This window comes from Manacus vitellinus, unplaced genomic scaffold (assembly GCF_001715985.3).
Source record: "Manacus vitellinus isolate BGI_N305 unplaced genomic scaffold, ASM171598v3 scaffold_47_pilon, whole genome shotgun sequence".
Lineage (NCBI taxonomy): Eukaryota > Metazoa > Chordata > Aves > Passeriformes > Pipridae > Manacus > Manacus vitellinus.
Window position 1 is genome coordinate 840,318 of NW_021940585.1, and position 20,812 is coordinate 861,129.

At 49.9% G+C, this 20,812-nt stretch overlaps 1 protein-coding gene across 1 annotated transcript in view; it reads right to left on the reverse strand.

Annotated features, from left to right (window-relative positions):
- Positions 1–8,249: 8,249 nt before the first annotated feature.
- Positions 8,250–20,812, reverse strand: part of KDM5B (lysine demethylase 5B) — a 40,971-nt gene continuing 28,408 nt past the window's right edge. Inside the window, exons 17-24 of the mRNA XM_025895883.2 lie at positions 19,488–19,626; positions 17,510–17,689; positions 16,510–16,668; positions 14,219–14,704; positions 12,140–12,251; positions 10,709–10,863; positions 9,742–10,068; positions 8,250–9,136 (exon numbers count right to left, since the gene is read on the reverse strand). Coding sequence (XP_025751668.1) covers positions 8,999–9,136; positions 9,742–10,068; positions 10,709–10,863; positions 12,140–12,251; positions 14,219–14,704; positions 16,510–16,668; positions 17,510–17,689; positions 19,488–19,626 — 1,696 coding nt within the window. The 3' untranslated portion in view covers positions 8,250–8,998. The remainder of the gene's footprint in view (positions 9,137–9,741; positions 10,069–10,708; positions 10,864–12,139; positions 12,252–14,218; positions 14,705–16,509; positions 16,669–17,509; positions 17,690–19,487; positions 19,627–20,812) is intronic.

Sequence of the window (20,812 nt, forward strand, 5' to 3'; positions counted from 1 at the left end):
CAATCTCATGTACCCAGCTCTCCTCATTCCAACTGCTGATGTAATTTTAACCATTACAGGCAGTGCCCACTCACCTCTACCAGCCCCAGCATCCACCCCACTGCTCCTCACCTTAGAGAGTCCTGACTTAAAGCTGTCCCCAGTTTAACAACTCACACTTAGCTGGTCCCCAAGTGACCTAAGTGGTAAGTTTTATGGCCCAACTCATAGCACAGTAATTGGATGTTTCAGTCCCTCTAAACTCTGGGAGATCCATCCTGTAGCACTTGCTGTTTAAACAAACTGGTAAGTGAAACTGCTCCTGCTCGGGCTTCAATGTGGATCCTCCAATGAGTCTCCTTTAGAGGTCCCCTCAATGTTGCAAGTAAAGTCAACACCAGCACAAGGAATTTGGCTCTTCTGCAGTCCTTCTGTACTCCTTGAATGCACCTTCAGTCACCTGCTGGCTTTGAACACCTCTGAAACACTTCTGCAACATTTGAAAGCATTTAAAGTTTTTATGTCTTTAACAAGTTCTTTCCCAATCTCCTTTTTGCCCTACCTTCATTTGTTTTGCATTAGAAGTGCCAACACTTGTGCTCTTTCTCACTGCCCTCAGTTTTCCTTCAGCATCTTCTTTACGCTGTCCAATGATAACGACATTTTTTGTTCTTTTAAAGTACTTGTGACATGATCTACATATCTTTACCTCAATAATACAGTGCTGGCACACAGTGGATTCCTTTAGCTCCTCCTCTTGGTTTTTGCAAGCTTCCTCATACCAAAGACAGTACAAAAAGGAGAATATAGCTTATTCTTCCCATGCTGCTTGACTAGGACAAGAGAGGAGAAATGAGAGATGCACAGAATAATTCCCTGAAAGAGACCTGGGGAGATTTCCAGTCCAACTCCCATGATCAAAGCAGTATCTGCAGCATCAGATCAGGTGATCAGATTTCCTACACAAGTCTTGGAGATACTCAAGGATGGAAACAACACAAGCTTCTATGGACAATCTGCTTAAAAGTTCCTTATATCCAGCTGGAACCTCTTGTTCCAATTCGGCTCATTCTCCTTCATCCTCTCCCACCCCCACTGTCTTGGCAGTCTCATCATAGTTACCAGAAGCTGCTCTCAGACCCATCCCCAAAACCATCTGGAAAACTCCTCCTATGGCGAGTGCTGCAGTTCCCCAGCCCACTCGATGCCCCTTTGCTGAACCCACTCCCTTTGGTTGCTGTGTCTTGCCCTGGGGCGAGGAAGCAAAACCGGACAGGTATTGCAGGTGTGGTCTAACAAACACTGACTGGAGAGGGCTGATCACTGCCCCTGGTCCTGCTCACACAGCCCGGGGTGCAGGAGGCCTCCAGGGCACTCTGCTGGCCCCTGTCCAGCTCTCAGGCCACAGGAATTTCCTGGCCCTTTGTCACAAAGCTGCTCCCCAGCCAGGCAGTGTCTGACTCGCATCCCTGCGCTGGGTTCTCCTGTCCCAGGAGCACAACCTGCCACCTGTCCTTGCTGAATTCCCGGGGGTTCCTCTGGAGGCAGCCCTGCCCTCAGGGCATCAACCACCTCCCCTCTAGTTTGGTGTCACCTGCAAACTGCCCTGTGCAGGTGTTCTGCAGCCTCCTCCAGGTCAGAGGGACAGGTCCTGCATCAGCCCTGAGAGTTCTGGGACTGCAACCACAGGGAAATGTTAGGAGACTTCAGGATATTTGTAAAACCGTGACAAAACAGCCATGTACACAACTCCATCCCTCTTACCCTGACGTTATCCACCAAATGCAACTCCCCTGCATGCCTGGGCTCTCAAAGGGACCTCAGGGACATTCATCACCTAGAGCCCTCAGAAAACGTTCTTCTCTGGAAATCTGTCACCCAGATTGTGGAAAGGTTCACTGTTTGGGGAAAAGTTGCCACTGAGGAGCACACTGACTGCAGTGGCTGTGAAGGCCAAGGCTCTACGGTCGATGAACCTCCCAGTGCTTCCAGACTCCATCAAATCACTCATTCAAACTCCAGGAGCTGCAGGGGCAACACACAGAACTCCTGATAACGTCTCAAGGAAGAGCCAATGTGAGTGTGGTACAAGCACACCAAGGGACTGCACAACAACAAACATTTCATCAAACACACGCCCTTCATTCATTCCCAGAGCAGCACAATCATAACACCTCTCTTGGCCCTGTCTTGCCCTCATACCTTCCTTCTTTGTACCACTAGCTGCCCCTGGTAACATTTCTGAGCTGGAGTTCAGGAGCAGAAACAGTTCACAAAACACTTCACAGAACATCTTCAGAATGGCACAATCAGACAAAGGTAAAGCAAAATTTCCAGGAGGGTCCACAAACAACCAGGCCACGAGCATAACTTCAGGCCCAGGGCTGCAGAGCTGCACTCCCCAGCTCCTGTCACAGCAAAGTACCTGCAAATCTTCCAGGGATTTCTACAGGCTCCAGACATTTGGGACAGGTCATAAAACTCAAGCTGAAGCGAAACAAAATGCTGGTGCTGACAGGTTTTTAAGTTCAGCTTCTACACAGGAAAAGCAGCAAGTACCTGAACCAGGCTAGTGCCACCATAAGAAGTCCAGAGGAGTAATGGAATGATTAAAGACACTGCTTGAATTTGGGGTGTTGGCTCTTTTAAGATCTCTCTTTCTGAAGCCAAAGGCCAGTTGCCATCCAGCTCTGGTGTCTTGCCTGTCCCCAGTTCCCCACAGCAGACAACGGATCCCTGTCACTGGAGTTTCACACTGGATGAGGGCACGGCTACACCCTGACCACACTCAGCCTCAAACACACAATGCACAGATGACGACCTGCAGAACATGCCCCAGAGAAAGACAAGGAGCTATTGGAGAGGGTTCAGTGGATGCCACAAAGATGGTGAGGGGTCTGGAGTATCTCTCTGATAACAGACCCTGGGAGCTGGACTTGGCTAGACTGGAGAAGAGAAGACTGAGAGGGAATCTCATCAATCCACACCAGTATCTCCAAGATGGGAGTCAAGAGGATGGTTCCAGACGCTTTTTGGTGCTGCCCAGAGACAGGACGAGGAGCAATGGCCCTAAACTAAACCACACGAAGTTCCACCTCGACCTAAGGCAGAACTTCTTCCCATGGAAGGTGGCAGAGCCCTGGAACAGCTGCCCAGGGAGGAGTTTCTGTGTCTGGAGACATACCAAACCCACCCGGAGCAAGTGACACCGGAGTTGCACCGGGCGATCCCCAAGAGGTCCCTTCCAGCCCTGACCATCCCGTGACTGAGGGAGAGGCACCGGGAACGCACCTCCAGCCGGCAGGAAACCACCACCACCCCGCCCGCTCCGAAGCCGAAGTTCGGCCCGAGCCCAAGGCGCGGCCACGAGGCGCCGGCACCGGCCCGGCGGCGGCGGCCTGGGGACCCCTGCGCCCCTCAACGCGGCCCTCACTCACCCTCTGTCAGCCTTCCAGCCAGCCTTCACGCTGCTTGCCTCAGCCAGCGGCTCGGCAACCGCTGCACCGGGCCAGGATCTGTCAGCGTCTCCAGGCAGCGGCCTCCTTCAGTGCCCCTGCGCCACCGGCCCCAAGGCGCCGGGCCCAGCCGCCGCCTCCTTCCATCTGGCCGCCCGTTGGTCCGCCCCCCCCCCCCCCCCCCCCCCGCCACCCCCGCCTACGTCCTCCGCGGCGCGCCAGCCGCCAAAACGCGGGGCGGCGCGGGGAGGAGGGGCCGCGGTGGGCGCGCGGCGCGAGGCGCCCGCCTGGCGCGCGGAGGACCACCTCGCTGGGCCGTGAGGAGGCGGGGGGAGTCCCTGAGGGTCGGGGGGTCCCACACAGGGACAGGGCTGGGTAACAACCGTCAGGGATTGCTGGTTATAACAGCCAGAGGGCTGGTGGGGGGAACAAGCTGCGAGAAAGAACAAGACGTGGCTGGAGAAGGGGCCGTGCAGAGATTTTTTTTTTTTTCCGAGACAAACATCCTTGTTTGTAGTTCCTGGGGATCAGCATAGCACGGCACAGGGGCAGGAATGGGGCCGGGAAGGGGCATGGGCTGTACAGGGGGATCCAGACCGCCCAAGACCCCAAAGGCTCCAGCCCGTTTCCAGAAAGGTCTGAAGGAAGAGTGAGAAACCTGCACTGGAGCAGGGAATCCTGCCCATGGAAAGGGCGGTGCTCCCAGGACCCTGGACATCCCATCGCTTGGATCGACACAGCTGGATCAACACGCCAGAACCAGGACTGGGGATCTCTTTTTCTCTCTTCCTTTCTTTTTCTCTCTCCCTCTTTAATCCACCTTCCTCTCTTCTTTCTCTTCCCTTTCTCCCCACCCCTTCACCCAAACCCCACTGCCATGTGCTCGTATGGCAGCTCAGGGACTCACATACCAACTTCCACGCCAAGTGTGTGATGTCCTAATGAAGCTTCCTGAGTTTTTGCAGACCCTCTGACTTTTTGTCGTTCCTTTCCACCACGGGCACTCGTGAATCTTGGGTGCTCCCTTCCCCTTAAGGGTGGGATGTCACAGGGGGGAGGCCCCTGGAGCAGGAACCGTGACCGGACTGAGTCCCTCGCGCCCCTTTTCCCACACACTGATGGGGTGACCACCCAGTGTGAGCCTTGAGGAGCCCACCTGTGTTTTCTGCAGCTCTTTATTGAGGAAGTATAAGCAATTTTACGAAGCGTTACCATCATTACAAAGCGGTATTGACATACACAAAGTGGGCTTCTTGCCTGAGGCACCAAACGCTGGTGGAGCAGGATCATGTATTTTTCTTTTTCTTTCCAATCCAAATGCTGCTTCTGCTGGAGGAATAAACACGTATTTATATAAGCATGGCTTCTGCAAGCCCGGGGGCATTGCTCAGCTCTGCACTGTCCCAGGATTTTGGCTTAGTGGAAAATGTGAGTTCCTGCTGCACCAAAATCAGTGAGGCAGGAGGTCCAGGTCTCTGCTCCCAGGGGACAGGGGACAAGACAAGGGGAAACAGCCTCAAGTTGCTCCAGGGGAGGTTTAGGTTGGATATTGGAGAAAATTGCTTCCCTGAAAGGGTGGTCAGGCACCGGCCCAGGCTGCCCAGGGCAGTGGTGAAGTCACCATCCCTAGAAGTGTTCAAAAGGTCTGTGGCTGTGGCACTTGGAGACGTGGGTTAGTTGTGAATGTGGCAGTGTTAGTTAATGGTTGGACTCTGATCTTAGAAGGCTTTTCCAACCTTCATGAGTCTGTGATTCTCTGATTCCATCACACCAGTCTATCACTGGCACTCAGTGCTGCCTGGCCAACAGCAGGTCTGACACGTCTCTGCAAGTATTTGTTAAGGGGCAAAAATGATCACAATGGGAATTGTTTTCTCTGCCTTACAAAGATGTTGTGAAAACCGAGGCTGCGTTTCAGGGAGAGGAGGGTATCCCAGAGCAATGCCTGTCTAGCCCATCATCCTTTTGCTGAAGTGACTGAATAACCACTCTGAATGCACCAACTCATCCTTCTATAGTTGTAGAAATTCCATTTATTTAAATCTTCCAGGCTTTTCCAGGTTTGAATTCTCACCAGTTTGTACATTGCACAGGCTCTTCACAGGTTTCTGTGGGGATGCTCCTGCAAACCCAGCACGCAGAGCTCCCTGATCAAACACTGCACACTCTGCCTCCAAGCTGAATGGTTCTGACATTCACCTCCTCCGATGCACTTTAGGGAAGACAGTTCAGTCACCACAAAAAGATATTCTTGGCATGAAAAGGTATTTATGATGAACTCCTTGTTTCCTCCTGTGCTGTTTCATTCAGGAAGATGTGCAGCAGACATGGGACTGGTGGGACCAGCAAAAATCCCCCAAGAAAAACTGGGGCAGCACATGGAGCAGGCAAAGCACCAGCCTGAGTTACAAGGCATTAGCCCGACCTGTTCCCTGCTTGGTTAAAACTTAACTCCAGGCAGCAACAAAAACATGAAACCCCCAATCCCAACAGACACTGAAGCAGCCCAAACACCCAACAAACACTCTCCAACATGGGGTTTATCTTCAATGACCCCTGGATGATGGAGTGACTCTTTGAGTGAATTCCATGTTCTGGAGACAGGGACCTGCTGGTTTTACTTATATGTTTAGATGTGCAGCTCACACAGATTTCAAGGGGCAAGTATATACACACACACACACACACACACATATATAAAATCTGGCTTAGTATTGTGATTAAACAGCCAAATTCCTTTAAAAACATTGCTATAAGCAGCAGGATTAACAAAACTTTCAGAACCTGAAGAACTGAGGTGCAAAAGGAACCTTTGTGAAGCTGCACCTCTGAAGTTAGGGTGCGTCACTATTTCTTTTCAACCACCTTGCAGCAAACCTGCCTCTCAGCAGGTGGAATTCTGGACCCAGCAGCATTATCACATCAGTATATCACATCAGCACACAGACTTTTCTTTTTTTCATGAAATATTTGCTCCTTCTACCCAAGCCCCTTTTTGCTGGAACCTCCAATCCCATTTTTGTCTGTCTCTAACAGTGCTGAACCTGCAGTTCCATTACTCTCCTGTGGCTGCTTTATCTCCTCTTCCAGACAAGACTTTTATTTCCAGTGATGCTGCTCTCAGTGAGGGGCTGTTCCTTCATGGACTCACGTGTTCACATCCTCGAGAAGAACTCTCAGCATGCAGCTTGTTCCCTCCTGGAGGAAGGGTAATGCCATTTTGGAGGGCTGTACCACAGCCTCTCTCTCAGAGCAGCACACTCATTTCCAGACTCACAGAAGAGCCATCCCAGCTCCTTCATGTTGCTTCCAGGTTGCTCCTGCTGTGTGTGGATCCCGTGTAGTTGTGTCCTGCAGACACATCTCTGGCAGAAACACTAATTGTTGCTGTTTGTTGGTGTGTCTGTGCCTGGCAGGGCCCTGCCTGCAGCTGAACCCCTGCTGTAAGCCCCCATTCCCTGAGCTGCACTGACCCCCAGCAACACAGACCAGTCTGTGCCAGGCTTGGTACAGTGTTTGTTTCAGAGCAGGTTTTTCCACAGCTCGGACTGTTATCTCAGCATTGCACAAAGATTCTTCCAACTAAAAAGAGAAAAAACCCCCCCAAATCTCAAAACATCCTTTTGGTACTTAAAAAGAACCAGTCACACCCTGGAAGCATAGACACAACTAAAGCACATGGGCTTAAGGTTGTCTCCCCCACCCCAAAGCTTTCAGATGGATCATCTGGGCCAGGCTGAAGATTCCTTTAATGGTTAAAAATGAACAATGTTTAAAAAAAAAAACCCAAACCAAATCCCTGTGGGACCAAATTCCTGCACAGTTCTGATCCCACCCACAGACCCATCACATCATTATCAACCACAGATGCTCCAAGGCTCTGCCCCACCCAGTGACTCCGTGTGCTCCAGCCCATGGGAAAAGGGCTAAAACTAGGAGGGGAAAAAACTTACCAGCAAATTCCTCTCAGTGACGAGTGGAGGGGACACAAACCCCACCAGGGTTCTGGTGATGACAGGATGTCACACAGAGAGTGAACTCTACCATACAAAGATCTCCAGCCCCCCCATCTCCCAGGGCTCCACAAGTTCCACCTCTGGCAAGCCTTGGAGCCACACTCCTGTCACCAGGCCATTTCCAGCTGTGCTCTGCAGTAGTGATTGCTCTCTGAAGGATTTTGGGTGCAGCCCCATGTGTGAATTGCCTTGTGGGCCTAAATACCCAACCTCTCCTGCTCAAGGGTCCAGTCCTCTCAGGCAGCACTGCAGCACCACACCTGAACAGCCTTTGGGAGAATCAGAACCATTCCAGAAATGTCCTTATTCCTCGGTTTTTTGGGGTACATGCAGGCAGAAGCAGCTGAAGGGAGCCACAGCCTGGGCTGTGCAGAGCCAGCTCACCATGGGCCACTGGTGGCTCTGTGGCCACCAGACTGGACTGTGGGAGAAGGTCTCTCCTTCGACCCAGCTGGGCAGGGCTGGCAGGAGGAGCTGCCCCACACCTTTGCCTCCTGCATGAAACCCCCATTCCCACCCCTGCCAAGTCCCAAACTGTACTTTCAAATCCTTTGTTCAATCAACCTGCAAATAATTTCAGCTTTGGAAAAGCTTTGTAAAAAACTTGAGGGTTTTTTTCTTTTTGGTGTGAACAACATTTTGACCTGCCTTCTCCTTCCAAATCTGAACAGAGGAGGGAGGTCAGGAAACACCACGGCGTCTGCATGGCTGTTTTGGAAGATGAATCTGTTGGCTAAGAGAACCGATTGATGCAATCAGTGTGGATCCAGAGGAAAATAAAACTGCATTTCAAACTCTCTAAAAACACCAACATTTAATTTTATAACATAACCAGGGGTTTATTCCACAATATAAACTGCAACATTTGATACAAGCTACCCAAAAAAGGAGAAAGCCAAAATACAGCTGTGGCAATTACTTTACAGATTTTTTTTTCCTGTCTTCTACATCACAGGGCCCTCAGTGACACTAGGATCTAACATTTGCTGTCTGTACACCAACCAATGCTAGAAGCAACACGCTGTTCAATTGTCATTCCAGTCACTGAAACCAGACATAGAAGTTATTGCTCAGATAAATAAACCTAGTCTACGAAAAACAAAGTGGAAAAAAACTAAAGTCTCCAAAGAGTTAACAGAGTAAACAGGGATTTCCTCAAAAGAGGATTATTGGAAAATTCATGGTGCAGGTTTTTTTTTTTTGTTTGTTTGTTTGTTTTTTATTTTTTGCACCCAAACCAAGCTGAATTAAATATGCCGGTAAATCCCAGAGAGGTAACTGAATGCTGTACAGTAAAAGGTGCATGTGTCAAATGCCTTCCAAATCGGTGGAAACCCCTGCAAACAGTCAGCATCTCAAACCTCAACAACCACAAACAGATCAAGGGAAAATACAAAAGTGTCAAAAATTGTTTTGAGTTCTGGAAAATGATCCCATAAGGATAGAAGTAGCACCATTTGCAATCTGGTTTTTAAACCAGCCCCTGTGGCTTAACTGGAAAACTGGGAGAACCTTCTTTACTCGAGTCCTGAATGGTTTATGGGAGTTTTACTTCCGATACTGTGAGTCCTTCCCCGTGCAGCTGGTGCAGATATAATCCTCCTTCTCGGCCATTTCGGGCGAGATGCCCACACATACCTGGTGGAACCACTGGTTGCAGCTGCCGTCGCACTGGACCCAATCGACCTGGTGAAGAACAGACATGGGGTTCAGAGCAGGACCAGGCAACACCCCCCCCAGCATCTGTGGGTCATTCTGGGGCTCCTGGTCTACATAAATGAGTGAGAAATGTCCTGTTCTGCAGCTGCCTGGTGCTGGGCATTCACTTGCTCGTTGCTCTCTGGAGATGTGGGCAGGGCACACTCCCGCTTATCCCCCCTCTTGCTTGCCCAACTACCACGGACTCAACTTCTCCATGGCCCTCCCAGACACCTGGGGCTGTCCCTCTCCTTCATGCCCAGCCTGGAAGGACCTGTGCAGAGCCCAAAGCACTGCTCCCACCCACACCTGTATCCCAAGAGCAGAGATGGACATGGTGTTTGCACAGCCCCACCTCCCCCTTCCTATTCCGTGCAGATGTTCTGACGTGGCACAGCTGCTCCAGGGGACGTGGGATCAGTCCTACCAAACCTGACCACAGGAGCAGGGGCAGGTGGGATCAGTCTCACACAGAGACTGGCCCTGGGTGACCCTCATGAACAACAGCGCTTCTGCCGTCAAACGGTTCCCGGGCAGCTCCTTGTCCCAGATCCCAGCACTTGGAACACCACTGTGGGTGTGCCTGCACTGACCTCCTCTCCCTCGGGCTGGAGGCAGTTCAGGGCTGGGCAGATGGCATCCTCGTCCTCAGAGTCCTCCTGCTCGGAGAACGACATGTCTGAGGGGACCAAGTGACTCTCGCTGGAACGCTGCAGCTCCAGGAGCCGCTCCCGCTCTCTCTCCAGTTTGTTACTGCACAGATCCTTTGAGTGACTCAGTTTCAGTTTCTTCTTTTTAGGTGTTCTCATCTTTTTTACTCTCGCTCTCTTCTCACCGCAGAAGGTCTCTCTCTCAAAGCGCCGCTTCAGTTTTCTCTCCATGTAACTCATCCCATCCTTCTTGCCTCGGCAACACTCATTCTATTGGAAAGACAGTTTGGCAAGGTTCTAAGTATGCAACTAACACCCACTGTCCTTTTATTCCATACCTGATTTTTGGAATAGGCTTAAGTGCAGTATTTGACAGTGCTGCCTTTTCAGCAGCCTGAGAGGAGCCAAGGGCAGGGTCAGGTCCCAGGGACAGAACTTAGAGAGAAAACTACTCTCATTTCCTGCCTCTGAGCCAACAACTTCCATGGCAGTTCTCTTGGAAAACCTCCACACAGGACAAGAGTCAAGTATTCAAGGCCAGGATGGGGTTTGGAGCAACCTGGTCTAGTGGAAGGTGTCCCTGCCCAGGGCAGGAGGTGGAATGAGATGAGCTTTAAGGTCCCTTCCAACCCAAACCAGTCTAGGATTCTACAATTCTATGAAATCAGGACAGATGTATTTAAAGAACAGAGAGTGACCATAAAAACCAGATCCAAACTTCAAAAATATATCAGGCCACAAATTATATTCAATAATTTGTAACCAATTTGTTATCAACTTCTTGATTCCTTTTGAACAAGGAAAATGTATTTTCATGGAAGCGCAGCCACAAACCCCTGTAAAGCTCACGGGCTGAGGCAGAGCCCCTGCCCCATAGTGACCCAGCCCAGTGCTGCTGTTGGACACTTGCCTTTTCGTTTGTGGGTGCCCCTGGTGATCTCTGCTCTGGCTGCAGAGCAGGGCTCTGCTTTGTGAACAGGGTCTGGTACAGCTCCTGGATTTCGGGCAAAGAAACCTGCAGCAGCTGGGCCTCCATCATCAGCTCATCCAGCTCGGTGCTAATGACTGGTGTGAAAGACAGAGAGAACAGGGATTCTTCAGTGCCAGCACTGATGAGAACTGCACAGATAATGAAAATTCTCTGGTAGCACATTAAAAGATGGTGAGAGGCTTTAAATCCGAAACTGTATGAATCAGCTCTTATCTGTTCCCCCTTGACTGCTCCTTTTTAAGAGCAGGGTTAAAAGGAAAGATAAAAGCTTGCACAGAAGTTCCTGCACTGTGGCCCAGCACCCTGCCATGCTCCCATTTCCTGCTGGTTCAAGGATAAGCCATTGCCATCGTTCCTGGCAACTTCTCCTGCTTCTGGAGATACAAGAGTGTGATGATCCCCTCACTACTGAACAAACTGCCTGAGATCCATAAGCGAAGCCAAGACAGGAGAGGAAGGAAGGTTGAGAGCATGAGCCTGGCAACTGAGTCCTGCTCTACAGTCACCACTCACTGCTGCTGCCAGCTCCAGTTCCAGCTGGGGAAGTCAAAATGATAGTGTAAATAACAGCTTTTTAATACAGTACAACTCAAACATGGCCTGAAAAATAAACCTGGTGACACAAGAACTGCCTTATTTGATGTGAACTGTGACATTGCACTGAAATGTCTTGCGTAACACTGAGCTGCACTGACTCAAAAGCTTGAAGGTAAGACTTGTGTCCCTTGAGCATTATGCATCAGGAGGCAAGAAATTATTAATAACTTCTTTTACAGTCATCAAATGATGCCTGTCTGTTTTAGTCCAACCCACACGGTCTGAGGTGGGGAGAGGGCAGAGCCTGCACTGAGTGACCCTGGCACAGTAGCCCCCACAGCAGCTGAGGGAGCTCCAATCTCTGCCTCTGTGACAGTTGTGCTGCAGCAAAGCTTCCATGGACTCATGTCCTGTGGATCAAGTACCCCATGGCCTCCTCCACCATCTCCCTGCTGTCCCCATCCACCTCCTACATGTCCAGTGGTCTGTCCCCTCCTTTCTCCCTCCTGCAGCTTGGCTGGGGCCACAGCCCGTGGTGAGCTGTTCATGTGGGAAGGGGCCAGCTCTCCTCATACCTCTTGCCCCATTGTGCCACATCTTTTCATTACATGTGGGAAATCTGTATCCTTGAGCAATGCACCCCTCTGCCAGAGCTGGACATTGAGCTCCCAAGTTGTGAGGGGATGGAGGAACCATCAGATGTGCTGCCTGCTCAGCCATTTCCTGGTGACCAGGACATGCTGCCCCCTCCAGTAAACACAACGAAAAAGAAAGGTGGGAAAAAAAACCCAAATCAAAGTGAAGATTACAAACCATGAAGTGGGATGCAGTGCTGTCCTGTAGAGAATGGAGAATGCAAATAGATGGTTCTGTTATCCCAGTCATGAGGCATGGAGAATGACATTGCTCCAATTGTCTGGGACACCTAGAAAACAAAATGCACACCGTTTCACTAAATGTGTGGTTTGAAGTTTGGAATAACTGTGACAGAACCACCACTTGTTTCTCTTACTGAAATCTTGTATCTCGATGTCCTGATGGGACCAGACACCAGGTATCAGCCCTGCTCTGCCTGTGCATGGACATGGCAACAGCAAACCCTGTGCTCCCAGAGCCAGGGCCAGCGCTGCACTGGCACTGCCAGAGCCATCTCACCAGCTGCCTTCCACAACACCCTCTCCCTCACCAACCCTAGTGCCTGGGCCCCCTGCAGAATCTGGGTCTCTTCAATTCCCACAGCTGCCTTCTAATGAATTTTTCAAACTCAACCAAAGGCTCCACATTCCTCACTTTGGCCGGTGCCAAAGCAGCCCAAGTCCAGTGGTTACTGTGAAGAGTTTTCTCTTGGGGAAGTGAGGGTTGGATTAGCCCAGATGACAGGGAAAACAGAATTGGAACAGGACAGCCAGCCATGCTGAGATACTGGATTCTCTGGATTCTCCAGAAGACCACCTCAAATCCATCAAAACTGAAATTTCAGCTCACACCTGTGCTGACGTGGCTCTGGAGGCCTCCCCTGTCCTGCCACAGCACCACTGGCTCCAGAAGGGTCCCTGGCTCAGGCACAGAGAGGGACCCAGGCTGATGCACAGGGTCAGATGCTCTTCTACTGAGCTTCCCAGGGACCTTCGATTCGGGAAATGCAGTCACAAGGACCTCCACTAGCTCTGCCAGAGATACCCTGATTTGGGAGGTTAAATGACCTGAGATCCACACCCCTCAAAAATGGTTACACTGCTCTCAGGTGGGAGGAACCTCATGGTTCCATGCTGAGCTAATACCAGTGTGCTAATAGAACTTAAACTCTGTTTCCATTTCAGGCCCAAACATCAACTTACATGCCCAAATTCCAGGCCTATCCTTTTCAGCTACAATAGTTGATCTAGTAAAAAGATACTTTCAGACCTAAATGACCTGAAAAATTCTCTCAGCTGTCTAAAGATACTTTTAATTTCTAAATCTAGGCTTGCTTGCTTGAAGAATTTGGTCACCACAAGCCACTGGTACAGCTGGGTGACTGAGAAGCAGCTGTAACACTCCCTCAGGCATATGTGACATGTTTTGTCCTTTAATGCAACTGAACATGAAAACACAAAACCAGCCTAACAGTAACTGGGCTGGACTAAGGTATTTCAATCAAAAAGGAAAAGCAACAGAGTGCATTCCATTTCGAGGTGTTTCATGTTCTTTATACTGCATGGAGCTTTTATTTATGATTTTTTTCTGCATTTGTTATCTCAGGAAAGCTGTTTAACTGTTCCCTGTGCTTCTTGCTGAAAGATCTTTACTGGAGGAAGACAAACTCCCTCATGACTCCATCTGAAACAGCTACTGTGGCTCAACTCAGAAATACGAGCAGAATATTCAGCTTGGGAGAGGGCTAGTGGAAGTGAGAAGAAAGAGGAGCAGTAAGGGATGAAGACACTTTGTTAAAAACAATCTTGTCTGAGAGCCAAGCTGGTAACACACAGGACAGTTTGTGCCTCTGTTAGTAATTCTCGACACTTAAAACTCTCTTTGAATACTTGTAAGAACAGAATATAAAGACTGATTGAATAATGACTAATAAGCACTCCAGAAACAACAGCTCCAGCAGCTCTGTGTGTTGCAGCAGAGCGTAGAAGCTGGAGGAGGAGAGGGGGGAACAGGCTCTTTGGGAGGAATTGTTCCTGGACGTCAGCAGAAGGGGACACGAAGCTGCTGCTGGAACACACACACATCCTGGCTGATGGGCACAGCAGGACCCAGCTCCCCACAGCTGTGAAGCAGGACACGGACCCTCTGCCTCAGCGGGATCTGCAGGGAGCTGCACTGAACCCAAACCCAGAACAGTGTTACACCTGTCCCTGCTGACCCCACCTCCCAGCACCAGGAAGCCCAGCCCAGTCTCACCTTGTTTGTCTCCGGCAGCTGGCCCGCCGAGGGCTGCCACCGGCTGTACAGTAATCCTGAGCCAACTTTGTCCTGGATGCGTTTGAGATTCCCTGAATATAACATTTGTTGTGCTCTGTGCTGCCAGTTCACAGTTCTCTCGATCATGTACCGCAGGGCGTCCCCCTCAGGCAGCCTCACGCGGATGCGCTGCAGGGAGGCCAACAGCGGCAAGATCTTCTCTAGAGGCGGCTTTTCGGATCGGCGGCAGTGCGGACACAGCCACACCCGGGGTCCCTGCGAGACGCTGGGCACCGAAACACAGCCGGTGTGGAAGAACCCTCTGCAGAGCTCACACTGGATCATGGGGGCAGCCGGCTCCTTCTGGCACAGACACACTTTCAGCTCGGCGTCCTCCTCACTCGACAGCACCTTCACCTCGTTCGCCGCTCGCAGGGCACGTAGCGCTTCCATCTCCCTCAGCCGGGCTTCTCCAAGCGTGGCCATCTGAAAGGGATCCAAAGGTCATCCCCAAAGGAACACTGCTCATTACAAACAGGGTGCCCTCTGCTCCATCACTCTTCAGACATGCCAGCAACTGTCCCAGACCACCAGCGACTGTCCTGGACCGTCACAACACTCCCCACACCCCTGCAACGCCTCCAGAGCTCTCAACCTCTGAACTGCAGCTCCAGTGGAGATGGAGGAGCAGTGATGGGGATGGAGGGACAGCAGTGGGGATGTGGTGTGACTTCAGTTCCCTTCCATTTTCTCATAAGGCCCAGAGATACAAAGCTTATTCCTTTGTAATAATACAGCTCCTAACCCCCTCTCTATTCTAGTCCTTTGTGTTTTGTACTAAGAAAAACATAGCCTGCCTTAAAGCAGCTCAAATCCTGAAGAAGTGCAGGTTTGGATTGCGGGTACTTCTCTGTGAACATTAGTCAGACTCTGGATAATCATAAAAGGTGCCTGGGCAGGTTTCACAAACACAAATGCACCTCCAAGCCCCTGCTCTGCACACACTGCCACTGCTCAGGGCCATGCCCTGACCTATGGACTTGCTATGGGGGTTGTGAAGAGCAAGCAAAGTCCAGGTGTACCCTGAGTGTGCTGTTTGCCCTCTCTACACCTTCTCATGATCCTTTTTTCAAGAATCTTTAGGATTAGTTACTATAAAGACAGTAATATATTTCAGTTCCATAAAGGCTGTTCATAGCAGCTGCAACTAATTAATTCTATGCATTTTATTATGGGTCACAACTTATGACAGGAGGGTTTATCAATACATACAAAATGGTTATTTCCCACATCATGGCTTTCAGGTGTGACGCCTGGACTAAAGTCAGCCCTGGAAAAATGAGACAGCTGTGTCCATCCTGGACAGATGTGTGACTAGGGCACAGCACATTGTGACATGCACACAGGTGCTGAGCCAGGCCAGGAGTGCCCAAAACTCACTGTGGGAAGGTTCTGGTTCCCTTTGTGTGTCAGAAGAAACCTTGCCACCCTGAATGACTGCACTTTCCCAGGTGCAGCCCATGTGAGTGCCCTGGATCTCCTTAACAAGAGGTGATGGAGTGGCAGAGGGACAGGTGGGACTGGGGACCCAGCCTGTCCCAGTTAGTGCTGGCTCTAACTCTGGCCTTCAGTCAAGGGAGGCCAAAACCAATGCATGTACAGGTTTTAAGTAATTGCCATGGGTCAAAACTTAAATGTCCCACATTAAAGGGACAGTTACATTCAAACTCCATCCATTGAACCCACTGCTTGTTACCCACAGGACTTCATTACCTGACCACAGGGGAGGCTCTGCAATAGGTCTGCTGGGAGGATGCCCTTTCCCACCAGCAGACTGAGTCTGCTCCACCCAGAGTAGTGGTTTAGTGACTCCATAATACATGAGGTTTTCCTTTAATTATTCAGAGTGTTTATTTTAATTATAAATGGTGCTGCGTTATGGTGTTCTTTGAAAGGATCAGACCTGGGCAAGCCTATCCCATCTTTAATAAGGTTTAGATATGGTGGGGGAAAACAGGTCTCTATTTTTTGTTTTCCTGTGCTTTGCTTGGCTACAGGCACTGCCTGGCAAACTGTGAGGCTGCTTCATGCACAAAGCAACACACATTTCCATTGAAAGCAATTTTGGGAAGTCTAAAGCAAGCACAGAAAAGTGCAGTCCCAAAAGTCCTGCAGAGCAGCACAGGAGGAGGAATAGGGTGAAAGCCACACTTCTGCACGGGGGACGAACAGAAACAAGGATTCAAGGAACTCAGAGGAAGCTCCATTTTGGAAATATCTGTGACACGTACCGCGGACGCCGTGTCCTTGCTCTCAGAGAGCGCCCGCTCCAGGTCACTCAGCGTTTCCAGCTTAGTGCTTTTCTTCTTGCCACTCGGCACTGGCTCCTTCAGCTTCTTCTGCTTCCTCTTCAGACTGAGCATTCCGATGTCACACCAGGGACACAACACCTGAGGGACAGAACAGCAGTGTCACAACTCCAGGGTTCCTAACGCACCGCCCTGCCCTAACGCAGCCACAGGCGACTGGTGAGAACTGAAGTTCCTGCGCTTATTCCATCCAAGATCTGAGGGACTAGGATGAGGTTATCTGGAAGGTGGGGACAGCTGGAAGGTTGAAACTTCAGTTTTATAAAATGGCCAGACCCAAACACCCTGCATTTCACCCAAACTGCTGGTACACAGAGACACCCGAGATGCTAAACAGCCTTCGTGGGACTGAAACTGCAAACCCTGGAAAAAACCAGATTCCAGGGACTGCCCTGCATTCCCATCTGTCCTGATGGGAGAGGAGGACTGGGGGAGTCAGAGGGGCTCGGTGTAGGGCAGAGTGTGGATTGCTCAAGGACTGCAGGTGTGACACCACCCCCTCCAAATGCAGAGGGGCAGAGAATGCAGCTACAGCCTGACACCGAGCCTGAGGAGGATGGAGCAGGTATGAACTGCACACCTGCAGCTCGGCCTGACACACTGGAGTAAATCCAGAGCCACAGATCTGTCAATATTCCCATACTAATATGGAAGATGTCAGACACTGGCACTGCCTGCTCTTGTTAGCTACTGATTAAGAAGAATAGAGAAAGCATACCTAAATCTTAAGCATATCAAAATTTTAAAACTATCATTAAAAGTATTGGTCGCTAATGAAAATTATATTAAAATAATTCATATACTCCTAAAGCAATTCTGCAAATATACTTAATATTTCCTGCTCCTTCCTGAGGTCACACTGTAGCTCTGTGTACCTGTGCTGTGACTGTCAGGGCTGATCTCCAGAGCTGGGATCTCTTACCTCCAGAAGGGAATACGGGGAGTTCTCGCACAGGAACGTGTTGGCTGCACATTCCTTCCATGCCTGCACTTCGGACACCAGGGCCTCCAGCCTCGGCAGGTAATCCAGGTGCACTGGGATGGAGCGACCTCTCGTGACAAGCTCGGCCAGCGTGTCCAGCACAGGCACACGTCCCCCAACCTGCAGGGTTGTAAATTAGGAAATCCTCCATGTACACAGGACTGAGCACTGCCCTGAGTCCCAGCAGCCACTCAGTGAACTGAAGGCAGAGCTCGTAAAAATGAATTTACTGCTCAAACACCTCAGTCACCTCCACAGCTGTTAATCCAACATTTGTGCTGCTTGTGTGTGTCAGTCAGACTACACAAACAAAACTAACACCACACTGGGGGGTGGAAGGAAGAACACACTTCCCAAATGACAAAAAAACCCACAAAAAAACCCCAGAGACTGCCAGCAATATAAGCAACCACACAATCTCATGCTCTGCATTCACAGCAGAAAATGGAAATATTCTGAAATCATAGAATCACAATCATTAACGTTGGAAAGGACCTCCAAGATTATCAAGTCCAGCCATTAACTCAGCACTGCCAAGGCCACCACTAACCCACGTCCCCAGGTGTCACGTCCACACACCTTTTAAATCTCTCTGTGACTCCACTAACCCTGGGCAGCCTGTGCCAGGGCTTGACCACCCTTGCAAGGGAAGAAATTTTCCAAATATCCAACCTGAACCTCCCCTGGTGCAACTTGAGGCCATTTCCTCTTGTCCTGTAACTGTTACCTGGGAGAAGAGCCTGACCCCCCCCCCCGGCTCCGGCCTCCTGTCAGGTAACTGTAGGGAGCAACAGCACCAGAAGTCAAGTCCAACCCAGTCCATGCCAGGCCAAGAACCACCTCCAGTATCCCATGTGCCATTCCCTTGGCAGCCCATGCCTCGGGCCATGCAGGTCCAACACACCCAGAAGTGAAGTGGCGCCAAGATTTAATTCCAGAGGTAATTTCTGGAATGGGTAGTGATGTGGGACTGGAAAACTACTCCCCCAAAGCAACCCCAACACCTCTAGCAGCAACATCCAAGCTACCAACCTCCTGATACCAAGAACATACGTCACAGCGACCACAGGCATTTACTAAAACCCTCACAGAACTGAAGCAAAAATTCTTGGCACAGACAGACACATTTTTCCATATCCAGGAGGCAAAATTTCAGTGTCCAGACCAAGAAATTTTCAAATGTCATGAGTAATTCACTTAAGACCTTTCAAGAAAGCCCTCAAACAAAAGTTAGTATAATATGAACTTTATTCCTTCAAAATATTTAAGCCCAGGACAATTACTTTTTAAATAAAAGCTCAAAAGAAGTTTTTATAGAAAGCTCAGTTTAGGCTAAAGAGGCTTGAAAATACTCCTAAGTCAGATCAGAGTTCACTTTATGGAAAAAACACGAGGACAAATAAAAATATAAAAAAATATTTGGCAACTTATATTAAAATGTGAAATCTGGGCTATCCCAGTGCCACCCTGGCCTGATCTGGAAAGTCTCAACTGACCTCTGGCTCAAGCACTCGCAAGGCTGAGCCAGGAAACCACTTCTGTATCACCAGACTGTACCTCAGTGTGGTACAAAAGTGTGATTAGCAGGGAATTGTTACTGAGCAAAACTGACCTTAAGGTAAAGTTCCATAATACAGCATCTTTTTAAGTTGAGATTTTTGCTAACAGCTCCTTTACAGATTTGATTGCAGTTAGCTGCAAAGGTGAAGGAGCACAGATCAAGTGCAGAACCAAGCAAAAATCAGGGCAGTGAGTGTAACTGCACCATGGCCAAGGGAACAGACAGCACAGACACAGCAAACACAGAGCACACCCGGGGTCTGGAGCCCCAGAGCACAGCCAGGGTGCAGAGGGTGGCTCTGGTGACCTGGGCAGGGTCACTGTCCCTGCCCAGCAGCCACGAGCACAGTTGATGTACCTGCAGAGCCTCCACCTCCTGTATCCAGTCCTTGGCCTTCTGCACCGCGTCCTTCAGCGCCGCTCCGTTGGGGAGGTAGGCTGGGATCTCCTCCAGCTCCTTCACTGCTGCTGCCAGGCTGCTCAGGGACTGCCGGGGTCTGGGGAGCACAACAGCTCAGATGTGAGATGCTGCATTACAGAGGGGGCTCTTCTACTCACCAGGGCCATTAAAATCAGAGGGTCATGCCAAATAATGGTGTTATGTCCAGCCCTGGGCTGCACCCAGCACAGCCTGGGCATCGGGAATGCAGGGGAGTTTTAGAAATGTTGGCTCGCTCCAGGCTCCTACTAGAAACATTCTCACTCAAGGAAGATTCACCTTTCATTAACTTTTCAATGACAGAACCCTGGATCCTCAAACACTCACCAAAACCCCAACCAGCAGCAGCTGAAAGATTCTGCTTTAGAGGGTTAAACCGCTGAAATTTGGCTTTTCTCTACTTCCCAGTTTGATTTTGTGGTTTTAGAAAGGTACAAACACAACACAGTTCAACATTGGAGGTTAAACCCAAGTTTAGTCAGCTCTGTGTTCTATTAAGTTATTTTAAAACACTGTGGTTAGTAGTGGGTAAGAGATACTCCCATGCTTTTCTGAGTGTGAGGTTGGGGCAAAATTGGAAAAAAAAGAAAGAAGAGAAAGGAGAAAGGAGAAAGGAGAAAGGAGAAAGGAGAAAGGAGAAAGGAGAAAGGAGAAAGGAGAAAGGAGAAAGGAGAAAGGAGAAAGGAGAAAGGGAAAGTCGAGAATCTTGAAGGGAAAAACCTGGCACACAAGTTTGCAGCACCCCCATTTTTCTTTAGAAATCAGGAGGTCAAAACAAAAAGCAAGAAAATTTTTCTTAGTAAGGATGTATTTGGCCTATTTCCTTCTCCCCTGCACCAAATAATATGGAAAAGTCTTCTCCTTGTTAGTTAGAAATAGTCCTACATGGACTATAAATTTTACCCATTGGTGGTACATATCTAAGCTCCATCTGGACTCACATCCTCCAGCCTGACACTGGGTGGGAGAAGAAGGTGAAAAAGAAGGAAGAAGCATCTTAAACCTCTTTCTTGTGGTAAAAGGAGAATTTGCATAATGATGGTGGAGCACTGCAAACACGGCAAGGCAACCAAAAATGACTCCATGCCTGGCTCTCCTTCCCCAGCCCTGCAACCAAAAATGACTCCATGCCTCACTCTCCTTCTCCAGCCCTGCAACCAAAAATGACTCCATGCCTGGCTCTCCTTCYCCAGCCCTGCAACCAAAAATGACTCCATGCCTGGCTCTCCTTCTCCAGCCCTGCA